At 41.4% G+C, this 23,419-nt stretch overlaps 1 protein-coding gene across 2 annotated transcripts in view; it reads right to left on the bottom strand.

Moving 5' to 3' along the window:
- stag1a (STAG1 cohesin complex component a) overlaps nucleotides 1-22,966 on the bottom strand; it is a 36,149-nt gene extending 13,183 nt beyond the window's left edge. The window contains exons 1-11 of one of the 2 annotated variants that reach the window (XM_077561748.1): nucleotides 22,788-22,966; nucleotides 9,926-10,017; nucleotides 3,445-3,634; nucleotides 3,217-3,337; nucleotides 2,912-3,067; nucleotides 2,698-2,794; nucleotides 2,553-2,629; nucleotides 1,437-1,641; nucleotides 1,065-1,216; nucleotides 896-969; nucleotides 3-126 (exon numbers count right to left, since the gene is read on the bottom strand). In XM_077561748.1, coding sequence (XP_077417874.1) covers nucleotides 3-126; nucleotides 896-969; nucleotides 1,065-1,216; nucleotides 1,437-1,641; nucleotides 2,553-2,629; nucleotides 2,698-2,794; nucleotides 2,912-3,067; nucleotides 3,217-3,337; nucleotides 3,445-3,473 — 1,035 coding nt within the window. In that variant the 5' untranslated portion in view covers nucleotides 3,474-3,634; nucleotides 9,926-10,017; nucleotides 22,788-22,966. The remainder of the gene's footprint in view (nucleotides 1-2; nucleotides 127-895; nucleotides 970-1,064; nucleotides 1,217-1,436; nucleotides 1,642-2,552; nucleotides 2,630-2,697; nucleotides 2,795-2,911; nucleotides 3,068-3,216; nucleotides 3,338-3,444; nucleotides 3,635-9,925; nucleotides 10,018-22,787) is intronic. The other variant, XM_077561738.1, reaches the window with a different exon arrangement.
- Between the last annotated feature and the right edge of the window lie 453 nt (nucleotides 22,967-23,419).

Raw genomic sequence — 23,419 nt, 5'->3', positions numbered from 1 at the left:
ACCCGGTCGTGTAGCGTCCAGCCGACGTACTTCAGGTAGCTGTCGTTGAGGAAGGCGTCGCTGTACATCTTCATCCACACGCCAATCTCCTCGATGCAGATGGCTCGGATCTCGGCGATCGCATCCCTGGGAGGCAAGAGGAGTCATCAGGAGCAGCGTTTTGCAATACACCCGATTACTATGACTACTAAATTCAATGGAGTTTTTCTAGATATGAAACTATAGCACAGAAACTATAGACTAAACTAAAATAGTAACTTTTCTCTTATGAACCAAGGTAATTCCGTTTTAGAAGCAAAACACGTTTTCCACCTATTTGTGCTCTGTTGTGTCAAAATGGTTGCTTTCAAAATGGTCATCTTATTACAGATTTTACTTTTTTTGGTCCTGAATGTGTGGAGCTGCTCAGGATCTATTGAATCCATTGTAAAATAGAAAAATGCTAAATATAAAACGCTTTGCCTTCCATCTTTAACAGAAACTTAAAAATAATAATAATAAAAAATAATTTAATTTTTTTTTTTTTTTTAAAAAAAGCTAAAATAACTATGATACATGTATACGGAATAAATTGATTGGATTTTGCCAATTTTTGTAATTTTCAGTTATTTTGGGGGGGCATGTTACTTTATTTAAAAAAAAAATTGCATACAAAAATGGCAAACTCACATGTAACAAGCAAACTCGCAGGCAACAAGCGCTCAACATTGCGGTAAATTACCAATATAAAAAAATAATAATAATAATGAGAAAATACAAGGGGGGGAAACAAGTAGTTTTTTTTGTTCAAATTATTTTTTTCTACTTTGAACCATTACTGTACTATAGAATTAAAACATTTGAACCTGTTTAGGCTTTACACAATTGGAACAGTGGAAGCCTTGAGAATTTGTACCTGTAGCGATGCACAAATATGCCCTTGAAGATGGAATTCATCATGTTCTCAATCTCATCCTGGTTTTCTTGAAGCTAAGAAAAAACAAACACATTAGATATATTTGACTTGAACAGAATGAATGTGGTACAAGTTTGCTTTGTTTTTTTTTTATATTTTTTTTGCAGACCTCCTTCCTTTTTTGCAACAGCAGCTCCAGCTTCTCGTTGGCCCGCTTGCCGGCGATCTTGTTCCTCTCCGCCTCGTACTGCCGCTGCGTGTTGTCCTGGTGGATGCTGAGGTTGAGGGCCACGTTCACCAGCGCCGTCATGAGCTTCATAGCTACGGCCGAGACAAATCATGTCATGCAGTTAACTTTCGCCACGGAGGAGTCCAGAAGGAGAAATTGGAACTATGTATAGAAAATACACTCATCAAGTCAAATCTATTTTGTTTCGAGTCTTTGACAAATCAACACCAAAGCGGCATCATCCAACTATTGCAAAAAGTGGGTTGCAACTTCCTTGCACTTACGAGACATCAAGTTAGCCAATCTCCTTACCGGCAAGCGTGGACGTGTGTCTGAATGCTCGGACCTGGGAGTCGGACAGCCCGGTGAGGAGCGAGATGACGGTGTCCATCATGTACTCGTCGTAGATGATGCTGTACTGACACTGGCGAATCAGCACGCAGATGAACTCGCAGAAGTTGTAGCGGAATTTCTTCCACATGGGCCCCGGCATGGTGAGCGGGTAGTCGCCGCTGTCCTGTGGATCACAGATGGCCATTTTTACGGAAAGGGTGCACCGCGATAATAATCGGGAAACGCGCAAGAGTGATTTTTTTTGTTTCCCTTTTTGTTTTTAAGTAGTACAGAACAAAGGAGCGTGGGATAAAAGGTTTTCTGACAAGTTACCATGTTGCCATTAGAGATAGACCGATTCGATTATCGGCGGCAAAATTCTGTATTTTGCCGAATATGGGCCATTTCGAAGAATCATACAGCCGATAATAGATCCATATAAAAAAAATTCGGGGGGTGTTGGGTGTAATTCAGGGAACTAATTATTTACATTTTCAGAGATGCTTCTGACCCTGGGAATTCTCTGCACCTTCTGTTTTTGTTTGAAATTAAAAGTACAATTTTAATACCTCAGATATTTTGAAATTTAAAAATACTCGCTATTTATTTAGGTTTTTAAGACTTTTGACTGGAAGATTCCTGGACTTTTTGTTAGTTTTATAAAACAAAGATGTCTATTGACTAAGATTTTTTTTTTAACTTCTATATTTCACGAACCCAGAAAAAAAAAATTTGAGTTGGAGTTTGTTTTTTACATTTTAATGCCAATATTTTCCCTTTTAGTGAAAATGTAATTGGCTCAAAATATCGGTTATCGGCGTCCTTGACTTCTAATAATCGTATCTGCCCTGAAAAAAAAAATATCGGTCTATCTCTAGTTATCATAACTTAGACATCACAATGTATATGACCGTATCATATTTTAACAGATACCGTTATCGTAGTTATAGATATAATACAATATAAGATACTGTACATGTATCATCCTACAGATGATGATGTCAGTGCCACTGAAAAGCAACAGAAAAAAACCCCCCACCATTTTCTGCTGGCAGTGTGAAAGAGATTTCATCTTCCAGTCGCTCAGCCACTTACCTCATCAAACTCCTCCGTCATCTTGCGAATGATCTCGGCGTTTTGCATGTTCCGGAACATCTCAATCCTGACCGTGCCTGGTTGAGGGCGGACGTGGGAGGTTTTATTGACGCATCCAAATCACCACTTTCCGCTTCTATCTTACCTTTGCACCCGGAGCACTGGATAAAAAAGTTGATGAGGTCCAGCAGGGCCAAGTCTCTGTCCTGTTTGTACGACTCGATCCACTCGTCCACCACGGACTGCACACCAAAAAGAAAAAAGGAGGAAAAAAAAAATCACACACACAAAACGCACAAACATTTCCACTTGGCTATCAGCTTTAATTAAAAATGTATCATTTTGGTACTGGCCCCCACCTGCATGGCGCTCTTTCCTAGCTTAACCACTTCGAACAGCGTAATGGGCTCCGAGTTGTCGCCGTTGTGTTGGGCCACGCCGTTGGCTTTGCCCCGCCCCCTGGCCCCGCCCACACCCTTGTCCGCCGGCGTCTTGCGAGGCTTCTTAGCGGCCGTCTGCACAGAGGGGAACGTTCGCTTTACGAGGGAGTTGCGTTCCAATGAGATCCCAAACGGTTCAGACAGAATATTTGAAAAATATTTCCATAATCCCCATATTGCCATCGAAAATGCATTCAAATATAAAACGATGCTTTTTTTCTTACTTGTGCTTGTTTCCCGGGCCTCCCTCGCTTCTTTTTGCCCTTCACCTCGGGGTCCTCCATGTCCGCCATGCTCATGCTGAGGGCTACTGCATCTGTGGCCCCCGACTCATTGGATGAGTCCCTAAGCAAGGTATAATAAAGAATTGACCAAAGTTATCCGAGAACAAGGCGTGTTTTGGCATCGAGAGGCCGGGATGGTGATTTGGGATGATTGATACGTTCACTCACTGGAGCACAGAAAGCTCTGAGGTGATCATCCTGGCGGCTTCGGAGTAGCGGCGAGGTGTCCGAATGTTGTGCGTGTCTCAGGTCTTAAAGTCACGACGTGGCTCGGATGGGGGGGAAGAGTCGGAGGGGCGGGAGGGGGTAGAAAGGCTCCAGGACGGACTGCGTTCTGGCTCTTAACTGTCTTCTGTTCCTGGAGAGAGAGAGAAAAAAAAAAAGAACAAATAGATGATGATTAGTAAATGGACACAAACAGTCATTTTGGGAGATATGAACGTATATGGGGACAGTTCACTGTTTTCTCTAGGGATAAAAAATGGTCAGAGGATGACACCAACTGGCCACTTTGGGAACTACAGTATAAAATAATTGCACGGGATACAAATAAATATATTTTATACAGGTTAAAAGTTTGCTGGCCCAGAACAACACATTATTCAACATGAACTCAATGTGGAAAGGCAGCCATCTTGAGAAGTCAACAATAAAATGTCTTTCACAGGAAAAAAAATATGTAATATTTGAATATTTTTTATGTTTTGATAAAATGTTTGCATCATAATTCCCAAAGTAGATGCAAAGCCGTGAAGACTAACCACAAGTGTCCACCTGCTTTTATGCTAATGAGAGCTGAGCACAAAACCCGTTGCAGTACCGCCAAACAACCACTGGAAGCAGTATGAGCCACAAAATCCTTCGCCTCCAGTCTGTCTCCAAACTGCATAATGAGGAGGTTAATTGGGGTAAACTTGTCTTAGAAAATTCCAGAATGCTAATTAAACTGCCTGGAGGCTTTCAAATGTCATTCCGCTTGCTTCTGATACTTCATGGGCGCCGTTTTTACCCCCAGAGTGTGTGTGAGTGTATGCACGTGTGTTTGAAAGTAGGCCTGGGCAACAGTAGGGGGCAGGCTAAGAGAGTGTGTATTTAAATACTGATTCTCACACACTGTTGATATTGAGGCATAGTAAGCGCGTGCGCACACACACACCAGCTGCTAACCAAGGAGAGAGAAAGTCAGTGAGTCTGGTTTGGAAGAGGATTTCTGGAATATGAACAGTGTGAATGTAAAGTTGTATGAGAGCTCTGAGAGTTTGTTTTTTTTTTGTTTGAGAAATGAGCTTGAGCGGGTTAGTCTCTCTCCTGGCAAGGCAACTGTTTATAATTTACATCCTAAGGGGATATTGCTAGTTTTCATAGATGTATAAGTGCCGTAAATGAGTGATGTAAAAATAGAGAAAAATGGCACTAAAGGGGAAATCGTAATTATAGTTAGAAACATTTACAACTGACTCGGGTTGTTTGATTTGATTGCAGAGATGGGAAGTTTTCACATTGAAATAAAATGCCATTGTTTTGGTAAATAGTCTCTCAGGTGAATTTAAGTGTGTTAAGTTTTACAGCATGTTGTAAACAAAACAAAACGTTTCTGGCCCAGTGTTAAGATCAGATAACCTTTTTAGTCCAATTGGAAAATTCAGCAAAGATTGTAATGATAATCTTAAATTATATTTAGAAAACATTTAACTCAATAATCCTGCTACGATGGACGCTCCATAATGTTGTTTGTGTCCATGTTTTTGTTTCCGGAGCGCTCCGCAACTCTGCACAGCCTGCCTCGTTCAATTGTGATAAATGAACAAAAATGCAAAAGAAAACGGACAACTCGTCCGTCACCGACCGCCAGGGGCGGCGGCGCTTAACGGCACGGAATGCCTTCCCGCACACGCAGATGAGGACGCATACCAAAGAGACCTGTCACTGGTGACCCCCGGGTGACCGAACCCAGTGCATGGAAATGCAAATGTCATCATTAGTCATCATCATGAGTACAAAAAAAGTAGGCAACATAAGTAGAGCACTCTGTATAATACACACTAGGGATAGACAGATTATCGGCTGGGCCGATTTATCGGTGCTGATATCGGCATCGGCCTTTTTACAAATCTGAAGGACAATAACGCTGGTATTTGGCTTGTGAACGTCGCAAATGAAGGGTTTTCATCAGAACTTGTAAGATGCTTGCCGCCTGTTTTAGCTAAAGATATTAACAAGCTTTCTCCGACAACAACAAAAAAACTTTCAAAAATATATAAGTTACTTTCATATACTGATAAAATGTCTTTACCCATCTCGAAATGGGAGACAGACTTGTCTATAGCACCGGAACCTGACTTTTGGATTCAAGTTTGTGAAAACGCATTTAAAATGACAAAACACACAAATTTACAACTTATCCAATATAAAATTATTGACAGAACATACATTACTCAATATATGATGAAGAAAATGGGACTCTCAGACTCCGACATTTGTCTCCAATGCTTACAAAACACTACAGACACTTATGTTCATGCTTTATGGTTATGTACTCCGGTTATGTATTTCTGGACTAAAGTCTTAGAAAAACTTTCCGCTATTTTGGACTGTAGGATACCTTTATCTCCAAACTTGTGTTTGCTAGGTGACCTAACAACAACTGACTTACCACATAAACAATTTCAATCTACACTTGTAGCCCTTACTATCGCTAAAAACTGTTAACTGGAAAAATAAACAAACTCTGAATATAGACCAATGGTCTAACCTCCTCATAAATCACATTTTAATGGAAAAAATATCTGCCTCAAATAAAAACCAAATATCAAAATTTATAGAAACATGGTCTACGTATATAGAATTTTTTTTAACCTAATTCTGGTTACTTAATTCTGTCTGTTAGCGAGAGCCACTACATCGTGATAACTTACATTGATGTTTCTGCATTTGGCAATTTATTATTATATTATATTATTAGTATGGGATTTTTTTAAATGGGCTTTAGGTGAACTGATGAATACACACACGCTCGCACGCACGCACACACACACACGCACATACACTTACTCACCCACATACAAAATATATATATATATATATATATATATATATATGTGTGTGTGTGTGTATATGTATATATATATGTATATATATTTATATAAAAAAAACATTAAATTTTTTTAATTTATTTGTTTTTTTGTTTTGTTTTTTAAAAAGGAGAGCAATGATGATGTCAAATCGAATGAACAATACTGAGCTCTCCTGAAAAAAAAAAAAAAAAGAACTTGTAAGATGCTCGCACACAGTTTTGATTTGTGGCAAAGACATTTCGAGCATATTCAGCCAATCTCTGCCAAGATCATTGAAACCTTTTACGAACCCTGCCGAAAACCCCAAAATGGCCACATTCGCAAATTCCGCGTGCATTTGTCGCTCAGTGAGATACAGGGAACCTTTCGTTTATGGATTTATTTACATTTCCACTTAAGAAAAGATGATGCTAACACTGGGAACTCACTACACTTTTTATTTTTAAATATAAAAAATCAAATACAAATAAGATGAAGAAATCATGTTGACATTTTGGAAAACTTTATTTACAGTAGAAACACTTTTTATTTAGCTTAACACATGCTGATGGCCCTGGAAGCTCCCTGCAAGTTTTGCTATCATTTTTTTTTTTTAAACAAATCTGTTCAATCTTTACAAGATTTTTTTCACACTAATATTTTCTCTTTTACTGCAAATAAATATCGGCTTGAAATATTGGGTATCAGCCTCCTTGGCTACTCATAATCAGTATCGGTATCGGCCTAGGAAAAAAACAGAGCCGTCTATCACTAATACACACAGGTAAGTAAAAGTGCATTCAATTTTTCCCAGTCCATGAAAGGAGAGGAGGTAAATGTGTAAAATATGTATTGAAATACCTTAATGAAGAAAAGTCATACCACCCAAAGTGCATTAGCAAATAAAAGGTACATTTTGGTAGCAAGACACTAAATGAGAATTTACATGACGACAGAAAAACATTGTCAGCCATGCATGCCGTTGAGTTTCTGATAACAAAAAGACCACAAGAGGGCACCTTGGTGTGGGTGACAGGTATCAGCCGCCATCGCAAGTACCCGATACCTTGAAATAAGACCAGTTTCAGCCCGATACGATGCCAGGTATCGCCATTTCCTTGATTGGGGAGCGTCGATTATTTTATTCTTTGCCAATTTGTGGCATGGCTAAATCGATATTGGATGGATTTACTCCTCCACTGCCATTGACGGCTATAGACGTCAAAAATTCATTTGAACTACTAAGTTTCAAATTTTTGGAGTATGAAAACCTAGAACAAAAATATTGTACATTTAGAACAGACATAGAATTTGTGATTAATTGTGAGGTAACTATTGAAGTCATGCGATTAATTACAATAAAAAAATTATCGTCTGACGCGACAAATTTTTTTAATATATTTTTTCTTTTCTTTTTTAAATTAGGGGCATCAGGCGATTAAAATGTTTAATTGTAATTAATCACATGACTTCCCTAGTCAAGAGTAATCAAGAATTTTATATCGGTTCTAAATGTACAATACATTTTTCTCTAGGTTTTCATAGTCTTGTTAACAAAAGTGGAAAAAATGTGGAACCAATAGAAATAGTTCAAATGAATTTTTGACGTCTATAGCCGTCAATGGCAGTGAATGAGTTGTTTGATGCTATTCTAAAAACACCCATGTAAAGATAGAGGCCAACCCCAATCGACACCTATTAATGATCAAATACTGCATCAATGACTTGTTCATATCAAGGAAGACAAACTTGCTTCCAGTTTAAGATGACCGCATGCTGAATTCAAGGAAATTCAGCTGCCGACCGGAAATGACGATAGCGCTCGATTGTGATTAAAATGAGTCAGGAGACCTCAAGACGACCGACGGGGCCAGAGCGTCAGACTCTCCGTAAGAACGCGCACACTTTGATGCCAATTGCTTTCGGTGCTGACGTGCACGCCGAGGAAGAGGAAATGAATGTGTGTGTGTGCGGGGAGGATGAGGTTTGACGGGGGGGGCGACAAACATTCTCTGCTTCTCATATACACTCACAGCAACTTTAAAAGGGAAGCTATGAATAATTTGAACAGACTTTTTATTGAGTCAGTCTCTCTTTTTTGTTTTTTTCTTCTTCCCAGGACTGCACAGAAGCTGCCGTTGGCATTTGTAGTGCACGTAGGCTCCATTTTTCCACAACACTGCGCCATTGCACAGTATTCATAGTACTGTTATACATATCCATACATATGAGTTTTGTGGGAAAACATACAGTGAAAGTTTATCAGCGTTTTGGAGACTTTTCAGGAGGTTTAAAAAAATTTGCATATTTTTTCCCTCAATGTGTGTCAATTTTACGCAGATTTTCGCTTTTCACGGGCCTTACCCTTACGAATTGGGGGAAGGACTGGGAGGAATCAACTGTAATTCATTCTGTGACCAAGTGCGTGATTGAATTTACTCATGTAGCAAACCAAATTTCCCCATTAATATGCATGAGAGTATAAATACAATTTAAAAAAGGGGATTTTTTAAAATTTTATTCGCATTAAAGTTTTTTGCAATATATCCGATTATTGGATCAGTTGATGAAATGATCAATTCTAATAATACTCGATAGTGAGCCGGGATCACAAGCTGTGAAATCTGTTGTGTGAGAGAGCGTACGCACGAGACACGAGCGCCGGCAAGCCTCCGAAGAAAGCACTTAACATGCACGGCGTGTTCTCTGGGAGGCAGGCCCTCGTTGCCATGGCGACCGGCGAGGGTCATAAGCCTGACGCCGTGAGCTTGTTTGATTGGGTGGGAAGTGGGGACCAGGAGGGGACCAGGTTGAGAAGAGGGAGGGCTGGGAGGGTAGATTATATTTGCTGCGTCGTAAGACTTCTTGACGTTGCAAATGTCCAAATGTATTTCCACAGTTTTTGTGCTTTGTGGTGCCTTCGCAGAAGTCTCTTGAATGACTCGAGCACTTTGAATAAAAAAATGCTTAGGGAATTTTTTTCTGCCTCGTCTACACGTTTATTTGGTGTGCACGGTCAGGAAGAGAAGTCCAGCCGCAGCAACAATTACTCATTCTATGCATGGCAGTAATGCACCACTGGGAATTGATGCCTATTGAAATACATTGGGGGTCAAAATATTCGTCAAAAATGCTAATAAAACATCCAATACACAGAAAATGGGGGTGAGAGAAAAAACACCCACAATCCTGACAATTATAGTTAATATTTTTTTAAATATCTGAAAAAAATGGAAGAAAAATCCGTAAATAATAAAATGTGGTTAAAAAAAATGTATCCAAATAATCTATCCAATAGAATTTTCAGTACGATACCAAATGAATACCAAAATATTTGATAGCTGCAGCCCTACTAGCATTAATGGCATCTCAGAATGCATTGCATCACTCCAAAGCTAACATCAAATTAAAGACATAGTATAAGTGTTACCATCAGAAAAACAACAACAACTGAATAGCGTACAGGTATTTAGCAAGGGTGTGCCCAAAAAAAATCTATTCTCATAAGAATCGCGATTCTCATTTAGTACGATTCAGAATCGATTTTAAATGTCCCCCAAATCGATTTCTATTTGAATTACTTTATGCTGTCTTACCTTTGTTTGTGTGTGCCTTTATTGGGAGCGCTGTTCATGTTGTACCCGATTTGGCCGCTTAGGGGCAGTGTGGTTCCACGCGGTCTGATACGCTGTTAAGTTGTAGCCACATTAGAGAGTAGAAGGAAAAAGTCACGATCAAGTTATTCCAATAAAAGTTTTTGGGGTTTTTTTTGCAGCGTGGAGCCGTTCTTTTGAGTGATAAAAGTGCCGCGAGTAGAGCACTAATTAGCATCAGCGAGTCAGACTTGAGTAGATATTTACGGTTCTTTGAACATCTATAAATCGAAGCAAAAATCGTTGTCAATCAAACAATTTTGGATCAAAAAACGTTCTTAATCGAAAACCGATTCCGAATTGAATCGCGCACCCAAAAATCGGAATCGAATCGTGAGACATTCAAAGATTCCCACCCCTTGTATTTAGTATGGGAATTATTATGCCCATCTAATACACGGTAAGAATTAACAACCATAAATTCATAAACAGACTTTTAAGACTGGAAGAGCTGTACATTATTGAGATCACAATTATCGTCATATTGGCTGCAAATCTGTTTTGGGCCACACACAAAAAATACAATCATACCAGTTGAGCGAGTATAGAGCAGCGTTATTCCGTAAAAAGGACATTTACAGAGGAAGTCACACTTCAAGAAACATAGCGGCTGCTAATGACTTCGCGCCAGAAGGCGACACAAGAAGTGTGTGTGGTGTGTGTGTGTGTGTGTGGGGGGGGGTTATTCTCCAAAGCGCTCAGTACTGAAGGATTTTGAACTGTTGCCGCGAGCAGATAGCCGAGCGTTTAATGAGTGGTGACGGCGACATAATTACGCCGTGCACCTTGTGTGCGGTCCGGTCCCTGCTGGCCAATCCTTCAACATGACAAGCGCATTTCTAAACGAACGCAGGGCTGTTGCGAGTCACAGTGTGGGGGGGGGCCACACGAGACTGAATGCAGCACTAGCCGGTCGATAACAATGTCCCGACAAAAGGTTGGAATACTTTTGCATACTGTACCTAGTCTGTACTGAAATGAGGAGAACAAACAAAAAGCAATATGAAATTGGAGATATTTGTACACTGGCACTGAGAAATCCAAGGTTAATAGCTAATGTAGCAAAATGTGCTCAAAATGGTCATCAAAAAGGTTGTCAACTTGTCGGCACTTTTTTTTTAAAAAATTTTTTAAACAAAGTAACGTTCCTATTTTTTCAATGTTGCTTGTGAATTTTTGGGCATCCGTGCCGTATATACGGAAGAGCAAAAGGGTAGGATTGTGTGTGACCTGTCCTCTACGTAAAAGAGTGGATGATTACGATTATTTAGTTCCACCCCCACGGTTGACCAATACGATTCCTATAGATGAGACTAGCAATTTTGGTTATATCGCTGCCGTAAGATCTGAACTCATCGTAAAAAAGGGGTCCTTCCTGTATTTCACATGAAAATACTGCCATACTAAAACATAGCATTTGAAAAAAATTGTCATGGGGAGAGGAATTTAAGATTAATAGTCAAAATTAATAGATAAATCTACAAGTAATTGATTATCAAAATAATTTATAACTATTTTTAATCATCTAGTAATCGTTTGGAGCCTTTTTTTTTTTTTTAATTGTCCAAATCCTCAGATTTTCAGCATTTCAACAGTAATTGTTCACTGATTTTTGGACGACTGATTATCTTCTGTGTTTAATCAAAATAAAACATTTGCAAACACCTGTTTTTACTTTTACTTTTTTTTTTTTTTTTTACCACTATACGAATCCGAAATATGAAATAAACACCAATCACCTCACCGGTTAATAAACAATTATCAAGGAATAAATGCTTTTGTAATACATTCTAATGCAAAATTAAAATGAATCCGATTAGTCGATCGATAGATTAATCGATCCGAAATATATTCAATAGTCAAATCCATCATTTAACTGACTAAGAATCTTGACGTTTGACTGATACTTCTACAACTAAGAGTCATTTACTTTCTACTTTAGTGGAGTTAGCAGTATTTGTTTCCGCACTCTAAAAAAACAGAAATAGGTTCGATTTCGAGTCACCTAAAAGAGCCAACCAGCAATTACTCATATTTGAGGTGGCAGAAGCGGACAAGAGCCCTGCATGCCAACGCGTGTTCACTTTTCCATACTTCTTTGATTTGTCTCTGGATGTTTTCAAGATATAAAAAAAAAGCGTTTAAATGCACATCCCTGTTGCGCTTTGACACACTTCAGTTTTCCACGACACTATCGCAATCACACACCGCCAGAAGGTAGCGTTACATCACTTGGGGATGATTACATTTCGCACCTGCGCACAGTCGAAACAAATGTTACAAGATGTCACTGGCGCGCAGGATTTGTCATATTCCAAGGTTGGTTTCCATAGCAACGTAACCAGTGCAGCAGACCCCCCCCCCGAACTTGGACTGTCACTAGCGTTATTTTCATGGTGTAAATTTTCCTAAATGGCTCTCAGCTGTTTCGCGGCAATAAAACCAGACTGCGTAGTCGGTAGGAAAGCGGCTGGGACATATGGATTTAAAATAGATACAGCGAACATGAGGCTTGCTGGCCCCCGAGGCACGGTCACATGACAGCAACACAAGCGGGTCAACGGTTTGTGAGCGTTAAAAACAACCTCAGACAACGTTTAAAATGTGCTTAGAGAGAGAGAGAGAGTGTGTGAAAATGTGTAAACATAGCGCGGCGGTGCATAGAAGCGCTGCGTTAAAGCTCGACACATGAGCCACCTTCATGTCACAACCGCACAGAGACGATTACTTCACGAGTAGCACCGATTTTTTGGACCAAGCACAGTTACGGGGCAACTGAAAGAGATCGATGCTGCCCATCGTTTTTAGGGCCCGGCCGATATGCATTTTTTGATGCTGATGTAGATTTGTGGCAGATTTTTTTTTTTTTTTACAGATTAATGATTAATCTGGCGATTATGCAAATATATATATATATATATATATAATAAGAATAAAGATAAACTAAAATAATAGCAAATGAGAAAACAGTAAGAACAAATACTGACTGTTCCTGTGCATTTTGGCCTCTTGGGGGCAGTGTGGAGTCCTGCATCCATGGCGTACACACTTAAATTGAGTACAGAAGAAAAGTTATATTAAAATAACTCATTCTTCACACATTGGGAAGAATTTGTGCCCTTGCGTAGCGTTATCTCACCTGTGTGTATGTGTTCCCACAGCATTTGTGTGTGAATATTAATTATTTGAAGTCGATGCTAGCTTCCTGTTACCATTTGAATGGGATCCTCCCTTTGCTTTTAGCATCAGCGCTAGGCTAGTGATGTCTTAAAAATAGAGCATGTTTTGCATTTAAATATACAGTGGATGTGATTCTTAACGCCGTGCGTTTAGTTTTACAGTCAACTCCAACTGAGGTGTCATTAAACAGCTTAATGGACGCTTGGGGACAACAGAATAACATATGTTACACACTTGCTAGTTGCTAATGCTACACAAGCAAAATGGTGCATTCAGGGTACTTTCACAGCGTCGGAAACTTCGGTTTTCTTCAATAACGTTTTAAGGGGGAAATAATCCGCCATTTGGCCCACTTGGGCGATTGTTTTGGCCAATGATACCTGGTATCGGTAGTCACCCATCATAGTCATACATAATTTTGTGGACTTCACCGACATTGTAATACAGTACAAACTGACAAGCTCTGGAGACGCTTCACCGCACTCTCAACATCCCCGATGAGAATTCGACAGATTGTTGTCGGGTCTGGTAAGTGCCGTAAACGACAAAAGGGAACGTAAACAAAAGCCCAGCCAAGCTAATGGCTCGGCTAAGCTAACGGCTAGCTACTTAAACCTCCGTTGACGAATGTAACAGGTCAGCTTTCAAATGACCGCCAGATTTAAAAAAATAAAATAAAAATAAAAAATGTCATCATGTAAATAAGCAGCCACAATTAGACGCTGACCACCATTTTTATATTTAAAAAATGTGCCCTTAAATCCTCCTGGACATTTCTCTTCATGATGGCATGCCGGAGTGTGTTTTACTACAACAGCATCACTCACGCACGCACACTTGCTTGCTGCTGAATCACCGACGCTCGCACTTATTTGCTCTCTGACTGCAGGAGAGCGGCAGCTGCTTCGTATACAGCGCCGATCTGCAAAATCCATCAGCGGGTGAGGGGGGGGGTGCCAAAATGCGAGTGTGAGCACGTCTCACGTGTTAATGATAGCAAGTACTTTAACTACTTGCAGTGTCAACAGTGAATGCTTGTGAATGCAACGAATTTTAGGGTTTCGTCAAGGTTTGTAAAAGGTTGCAAACGTGTTCAAAAATAGTTCTGCTTGTCGCAAACAGTTTTCACTGTAACAAGGAAATTTTTCAACATGGTCAAGAGTCATATAGAGCAGGCTTCAGGTTTGCACATCGTTTCATTAAGTCGGGTCCGTAGATTTGCCCGTTGCTCCAGAAGTTGGCAAATGGTCCCAAAGGTTCCCAAAATGTGGCAAAGAAGTGGCAAAAAGTTGTTAATATTCGCAATGCTGTCCCAAGTAGTCGCCACCTGCCTTTCGCAAACAATTTCTCCAATCGTCGCATCGCTCAAAGTCGCTCGACCACCTGATTTTAACCAACATTAGTCAGAAAAGAATCCACCGTTCACTACTTTCGCAAAGCATTTGCCACTCAGTGAGATACCACTTTAATAACGGCTATGAAAAAAATAACTACCACAACAACGAAATCAGAACGGCACTTGCTAGCCAAGGCCCACGCATTCTAAACACGACTTGTTCGACTGAAAAACATAGACGAGCTAAGCTAAGCTGATGCAATGCTACTCCAGTCCTGTCGATGGCAGTAAAAAGTACTCAGTAAAAACTGAACGTATGACCCAAAAATCATTTAAAAAAAACCATAGACGAGCTAAGCTAAGCTGATGCAATGCTACTCCAGTCCTGTCGATGGCAGTAAAAAGTACTCAGTAAAAACTGAACGTATGACCCAAAAATCATTTAAAAAAAAACATAGACGAGCTAAGCTAAGCTGATGCAATGCTACTCCAGTCCTGTAGATGGCAGTAAAAAGTACTCAGTAAAAACTGAACGTATGACCCAAAAACATTTAAAAAAAATAATGGGAATATGCAAAATATGCGAATCTGCAGGTGCCGAATGGTGAGTACACGGGGTTCGATTGTACGGCGTTTTAATGTAATGCAATGAACTAGTGTTGAAGAACCCACAAGATGGATTTCTTGCATCGCATTTCACACTGCCTGGTGTTAGCGGGCAGTGTGAAAGAAGCTACACCGTCATCCCCAATGGATCCATTTTGCCACCTGGCGCAGATAAGGCAGCCATTGCATATTGGCTTCCCATTCTTGCACTGTCCTGCCCCCCCCCACCCCCCTTTATGATGTATTTATCTTTAATTCACACTCAGAGAGGTGGTTATTTCGATATACGTGTGCGTGTAGCGGGGGGGCAGGGTTTCCATTTTTCAGCAGAGATCTCGTCACTCTGTGCAACTCGCACCGCATCCTTCCTCACCCCGCCTCCTCCTCCAGACTTTTAAGTGTGCCGTAGAAAGGATGAGTGTACAGTCATTTGTGGCAGTAGTAGATGGCTGCGCGATTGTGTGTGTGTGTGTGTGTGTGTGTGTGTGTGTGTGTGTGTGTGTGTGTGTGTGTGTTTAAAATCGCTGCTCTCCCCGTGTGACGTGGTCCTAATCTGGTTCGAGCAGGCCCGGCAAACTTATCTTTTGACAGTGAAAGGACGTCGCTTTTAAGCTCTCAATAAGTGTGCAGGCTGCTAGTATGATAAAAGAGCAACGATTGTCTTGGCGGGCCCCCAAACTCCCGGAGGGGCAGCTGGTGGTTCACATCTGGAGTAAAAGCTTTGCTTCACCTTCTATTTGATTTTTTTTATTTATGTTTAAATCACCATTTGGCAGTTTGTGGTGAATTTCCACAAAACTTTGTAGCTGTTTGACACATGCGCGAGGAAGAACATGTTTTATTTGGTTTGCCATTATGCAAGGTCTTCACCATTTGAAATGCTTTCCAGGTGTTCTTATAAAAGACAAAAAAGGCTACGTTCACACTGCAGCCAAATGCGACCCAGATTGGATTTTTTTTTTTTTCCCCCAAATGCCTTGTATATGTCAGTCTGAACGGCTCAATTCCGATTTTTTCATATCCGACCTGGGTCACTTTCATATGTGGTCCTAGATCGGATACGTATCCGAATTTTTGCCAGGTCGCATACATCCGACCTCCATGTTATCAAAAGTCCAATATGCGCTCCGGGGCTTGCTTGATTTATGCTTGACGCCTCCGCGAGGTCCGCACGGGAGACGTACGTGAATCGGCAAAGTTGTTTGGAGTAACAGTTGTGGCTTTATATTTGTCTTAAATTTAATCCCACTTAAAACAATTAACTCTTTGACTGCGAAAAACGTTAAATAACGTTTAGTAAAATCCTAGGGAGGAGTGCCAAAGACGTTAAAAGACGTTTGTTTCAAAACAGAGGTGAAACTAACCATTTTCTATTGTTGATTACTGAAAAACGGAATAAGGTAGAAACAAACTTTTTTTTCTGATGAAAGATGAGAGTCCAATCTTTCATTTGATACTATATGTGTTTCCATAGTCCAAACACATAATTTTCTGTGGACCTTGAAAGATCAGTCAAAATGCTTAAATCGGCTGGCACCCACGGCATCCCTTTTCTGAAAACGTCTGGCAGTCAAAGAGTTAAGTAATTTATTACGCGCGGCAATGACGTCATCGCTAAGGGGGGGAAACGAGAGGTCTCCGTGAGATGAGGAACTCGAACAAACTGGCCTCATTTTCACAAAATATTATTTCTACCTCCTCCCGCATCACTCTAGATATAAGCAATATCTAAAAATATGAGCAAATAATGTAGAATTTGCACTATTTCCCTTGAGCGTATTTGGAGGACATGCCACAGTTAGAGGCGACGCGGTAATTTTGAGGAGCCGACTTTGAATACGTTTACATGCAACTAATATTCGGGTTAAGGTCAGAATTCCGGTTTCTGAGACAATCGAGGCGACACGTTCACATGGGTGGCCGAGAGTTCATTTGTCATTGAGGTCATTTGTGCTCGATTGGAATATCCCGTTCGGAACGCAACGTAATTATGTAAATAACATCATATCCGCTTTTAACTTACTATACATTCAATAAAAGACCTTATATTTATGTCACTTACCAGGCTAAATAAGTGAAGAAGAAGAAGAAAAGAAAACGAAGGAAGAAAAAAAAAAAAGAGCGAACTTGCGCACAGCGAAAAACAACGCCGCAATTGATCGAGATATTCCAAATACGTTTATATGAGCAAGAATTGCGGTTATGAAGGGGCTAACCCAGGCAGGTGTTTAAAAACATCAATAAGACCATATTTGGGTTATTGCGTTTGTTCACACGGCCTTACAAAACCCAAATATTGCCAATATTCAAGTTTTAAAAGGCTTCTTGCCTGCATGTACTGTAAACGTAGTCTTTGAGAACACTTTGGAATTTCGGCCTATGTGATCTTATTTGTGGATCTTTTTCATCTTAAACGTGTCAACTAATCAAAGAAGGGCTTCCCTTGGTACGGCAGACAAAATCAAAGAAGCTGTAGAAGTATAAAATGCCAAAATGAAGAATACCGGCGCTATAAAGCCTTGTCGTTCCAGCGGGAGTTCGTCTTCATCTTCGAAATGGAAAAAGAACGTCATGGGAGATAAGTTGACATTTTCCAAAACATGGATTTACTGCGCAAAAAGGCGCATTAACCCACCAGGGTTGCACCTTTGGCTATAATGAGACGCGGGATTCTGGTTTAAGCCGTTGTAAACTAAAAAGCGGAAAGTTCCGTCGTCCTCGTGTGCTGCCGGAGCCGGCGCACGCTTCACACTCACTCATTTCCAGCTCGTGCTTCAAATGTTTACTTTCCTTGTGCCGCCTGACGCATTGGGCTCCAGTAATCTGATTTTTGGGGCACTCAAGGTCAGTTTCTGAACCGTCTGAGCGAAGCATTGCCTCCAAAGAGAGAACTGGGATTTGTGGGGCTGCGAACTATGATGTTCATAGTCTCGGTTTTTGTAAAACCATTTTCCCATCTTTTTTTTTTTTTACTGGTCTGACTTAACTCTTTGACTGCCAAAAACGTTAAATAACGTTTAGTAAAATCCTATGGAGGAGTGCCAAAGACGTTAAAAGACGTTTGTTTCAAAACAGAGGTGAAACTAACCATTTTCTATTGTTGATTACTGAAAAACGGAATAAGGTAGAAACAAACTTTTTTTTTCTGATGAAAGATGAGAGTTCAATCTTTCATTTGGTAGTTTGTGTGTTTCCACAGTCCAAACACATAATTTTCTGTGGACCTTGAAAGATCAGTCAAAATGCTTAAATCGGCTGGCACCCACGGCATCTCTTTTCTGAAAACGTCTGGCAGTCAAAGAGTTAAAAGAAAAATATTAATATAAACCTGCGAAATGTCACGGTAAACTTGCAGTACATGAAGTACATGAAATAACCAAACCCCAAAGTAGTGAGGGAACACTATTCCTTGAAACTCATTGTGTAAAAAGCCGAGGCGAATAAATACGGAATCCACCTGGCAGGATGCCATTTTGCTGCATATCCAGGCTTTAGTGTGTTAGTACGTTCTTCACAGGCAAATAAATGCTGAATCTATCGGTCATGGCTCTGACGCGCCAATTTCGCGTGATCTCCGCGTGAAAGACGCCAGAGTGTAAAAAGCACATATTTGTTCTGTCCTGTTCTCCCTTCTCAACTTGGCCCGGATTGCCGCAGACAAACGCCGTTCCCGACTGCCGTGCAGCGCGTCAAGGACGGACGCAGGCGAGCCTCGCGTCACAACACAATCGGGCGCGCGGCGCTTGAGCGGATGTCAGCCTGATTTGAAACGGCGCTCTGGGGAGGCGGCGTGTACAAGCAAATCTCCCACACGAGCGCAAAGGCGAGATCATGACAAATGGCAGTGAAATTTACAAAAGCACCGCTTGAGCTGAAGCGGGATTTACCGAGGTTGGATGGCAAAAATGGCAGACCGGCCACAGCTCAGTTGTGAGATAAAAATCAATAAATGATGATTACTCTCTTACTCTGATGACATAACCTGGCCATTGGCTGCAAGCACTTTGGAGATCAGAGCGCAACTCAATGGTTATGTTATGTTGGTAGGCCAAATTGACTCACGTAAAAACAAACATATCGCATATCGGTTTTCACACGTCCTTGTTTTCGGATGACATTTTTATCACGGTTTTCACGACTCGACTATTCGAGTCGCTGCACGTTCACGTGGAACATTTTGTTCATCGTGTATATAAAAGGGTTCAAACAGACAGCAAGATATATTCCGAGTCATCCTGCCTTTCCATTCAGCGATGGATGGCGCAGCATCAGGAGCCACTCGGGGGGGGGTTCAGTACCTTTGCTCAAGGGGGCTTCGACATGGTCACAAAAGGATGGAATAAATGAATGGATGGATCGAACTCACGATGACATCGGGGTTGGGAGATGAACACTCTACCGGTGAGCCGTGCCGCCCCGGCAGTAACAGTCACTAGCAAACAAGCACAAAATAGTTTTGAGTGTGGCTAACAAAAAAAGGCCATCATAAGGCCAGAAATGGTGTGGTGAAAAATTTGGCATACTGGTGTGCTCAACCCCCATCAAACAGTCATCAACGCACAAATGACAATTGACATGTGCACGACAAAGGAAAAAAAAAAGTCTGACTATTTTATTGCTTTTAAGTTCAAATCGTCACATTTGGGTTAAAAAGTCACCGCCATAGAAATGCAATTATTTTGTAAACCAACTGGAATTTTCTGCACTTCCTTTGCACTTGAGGCAGTCGCAGGCGCCGACAACAGGTGAGCACATCAATATTAAAAGTGAGCGCAACACAAATATAGCACAGAGTCAGAAGCGTGCTTGAAGGCAACGTCCAGAGCCTGATTTGAAAAACCCGTCTGAAGCGAGAGAGGCTCGCTTCGGGCTGCCGCAAAACAACCAACAATTCACAGGCTGGACTTCGGCTGCGTGGTTCAAGTTGCGCCAAAATTCAGATTTGTATTTATTTTTTGGGGCTCTCGAGCAACTCCATTGACAAAACTCTGTCAAGGTAGCGTAAATAGAAATAGAACAACACTTCACAATTAGCTAAAGTAAACTGTAAATCTAGGACACCCTTGTTAAAACATTTACTATTGTTCTTCCAGTGAGGCAACGGTTTCACGTTGACGGTCCAAGCACTCTCTGAGGCACACATAACATTAGAAATCAGCTGCTAATTGCCTGCAAGCAGCCGGCACACCTCAAGCCTGCAAAACAGGAATGACATAATAATAATAATAATAAAAGAAAACATTACCACGCTGGCATTTTAACTGGAGGCAAAAAAAGAAAAAGAAAAAAAAGACACCAAGCTGACAGTGAGCACAAGACATAAATGAGCCAAGCCCAACATAGATGCAACAATCATTCCATATCCAGAGAGGGGTTTCCATTTTGGAGCGGCGCCCAGTTACAGACAGTTTCAAACCCGTGATAACAGATGACTCCGGGACACTTTTGTATTGTTAACCACCAGCAAAGCTGCCCCTCGACCGTTATCATCATGAATTGCCACGGTGAAGCTGATCCATTATTTTCGTCTCTACAGTGAAACGTGCAATTTTCCCCGTGGAAATATTGCATCACAACTCTCGGGGGGCGAATGGTTAACCTGGCAATAGCCAGCTTGATTTTGTGATTCACTCGAGGGAGTTCTGCACAATGTCAATCTGGGACTGCTCCACGGCGATTCGCTTGGGAAAGGCGGGACATCCTGTGCAATACTTCAAGCTGTCGCTCTGTGATTGGTATTTCGGATCGGTGGAAATCAACAGGGCTCGGTACAAGATGCATGCTCGCCACTTTGTGAACTCACAAATTCCGTGAGAGTTCATCTTGGGGAGCAAGGTTAGCCAAACATTGTACGGACAAAGAAGGTTGGAGAGCAATGTCTTAACCTACTGTATGCTACAGTGTCATATTGTATTTTATCATATCATTGGAGGCGCAACAATCGATTGTCAATTTAACTGAAAGCTATTTGATAGAAACATCAGTAAACTTCATTGTCTCCAAATTCTCCGAATTTCAGCCTCTCAACAATATTCTCAGAACTCTGTAATCCACCATGAAAACACATTCATTATCTTTGTGTTTAAAAATGAAAAACAAACATCCGCTGTCCCTTACTGGAAAGCAATATTAGCAACGCTGCCTATTTTTGGACATGTTACAAGACCCAAAAAATAAGCGATTTTGCCTCTCAAGTCATCAAAACAATTTGAATAGCAAAACTGAAACTCAACTGTCAACACGGTGCCAAAAAGTGTCCCTGGGCTGGACACGAGTGCCTCGCTCACATCACCTGCCACAGGCAAACCCTGTGCTACTTACCTGCACTAGCTAGCATGCATCGAACTTCAGCTAATGTGGCTAAACATGTTGCAGAGCACGGCGAGCCTCCAGGCTAATTAAAAAAAAAATGCTTGGGGAAACCCTGTACTCACTAAACAGAACCGGAAAACAAGTATCTTAAGGATTTAAATACTTTACTTGGTTTTAAGGTTTAAAACCACTAGCCATAGCCACACACACAAAAAATGTGATTGAGACATAATGGTTAGTTGCGGTCCTATTTTATTAACATGTATTTATTATACTTAACATGTATTGTATTGCATTGTGTCGCAACATACGGTATGCATCAACACCTCACATCCGATCTGTCAACTGCTAGCTGGTTCTGCAGGATTCATTGACAAAATGGTCACATGGTGACTGTAAACAAAGCAGTTATGTAACCACCATGCACACTACTGACCCGCTATTGACACAAATGCTGCAGAGAGGTCAGCACTGGCTGGTTGACCGGGATTGAGTCCACCTTGTCAAGATTTGTTGGTTGTTAGGTGGAGCCCTCATGATCACCCCCTGAGATTGTGACTCACATTTCCCAACCCGCTCTCCGGGAAAAAAGGAGAAAGACCCGCCATAAGGATTGCAATTGTAAAACGAGAACTAGTGGATACATTTGTAATTGAGAAACAGAAGCTCGTTAAAAGTGGGAGAAAAAAAAAAAAAGAAGTGGGGAGAAACAAAACTTGGAAGGCGACAGCTGATGCTGAGCGGCAAGAAGCACATCCTCCACACGCTTCAGACAGAAACGTCACATTTTCAGCGGCAAGTTTATTTACAATTCATACACAAGTTATGTCAGGGCAAAACACACATCTCGTGCAGAACAGAAAATGAACTTAAACTCCACATGAGCACGCAAAGGGAGCCAAGATTCCCTCCGTAAGGAGGAACCTAAAAAAAAAAAAAAAAGAACCCAGTTGTACGGATTCATAACACGGTACGTTGTAAAAGCATAGTCGAAGCAAACACGCGTGCAAACAAAAGCCGTCAACAGCGTGGCTTCTTGTATTTGTTGACAAGTCGAGCGACAGGTGGACAATGGTGACGAGGAGGAGGAGATCCGCCTTCGAAAGAGTTCCACCGGCGACATTTTTTGTTTTGGATGGGAGGCTAGTTAGCTCGCGGGCTAGGCTAGGCTAGGATAACTGACGAGGATGGAACGGCAACAGTGGCCTCCGTTAGCCCGCTACGAGCGCCCATCCCCCTCCCTACCAACAACCTAGCAGCAGCCTTCCCTTTTTCCAGCGCGTCCACCATCTTGAATCTGTGCACCGTCTTCCTCCCCCACCCCCCTTTTCCCGCCTCACAAAAAGCACGAGAAAAACACCGGGCACTCACCTTTAACGACCATCCCCGGGTCGAGCGTCACCTCCCGCAGCGACGAATCGATCCCCTTTTTATTATTTGGTGTTATTTTATATTGGGAAATTGGCCCGTGCGAGCGGAAGGTTGCCTCGCAGAGAAGAGCAGCAATCCTAAACCGCCATCTGGTGGTATTTTCCTCTCTGCGGTGCAGCGGGAGCGGCGCAGCCTCACACCGGGACGCGGCTGCCCCCTGGCGGACACTCCGCGCAGGCCAGCCGGCCGCTGCGCCGGGCACGCGCATTGACTTCGACGTAACAGGGGGCGAGGACGCGCACGCGATTGGCGGCAGCGTGCATCCACCTCCCCCAGTTCACCTTTCGTTTCTATATATTTTTTTTATTATTAACTTTATGTTAATCATCAAATAAAAATTCATCCAGAGCGATTCATCGCTTTTCTACCCCTTCATGAATGTTAAAGAAAACAAAAGCCTAACTAGAAAAATGTGACGTTGCGTGACGTCATCTTTTTGATATTTGAGTGATAGTCAAGTTAAGAGATAAGCGTCTTCATTATATATATACTCACATACAATATATAGGGTAGGAAGGGGCTTTAACAAAGGTCACTCGGGGGGAAAGCCTTAATAATTCACAGTCACCTGC

Source organism: Vanacampus margaritifer, chromosome 1, assembly GCF_051991255.1.
Source record: "Vanacampus margaritifer isolate UIUO_Vmar chromosome 1, RoL_Vmar_1.0, whole genome shotgun sequence".
Lineage (NCBI taxonomy): Eukaryota > Metazoa > Chordata > Actinopteri > Syngnathiformes > Syngnathidae > Vanacampus > Vanacampus margaritifer.
This window is presented reverse-complemented; position numbering and strand designations above follow the sequence as displayed.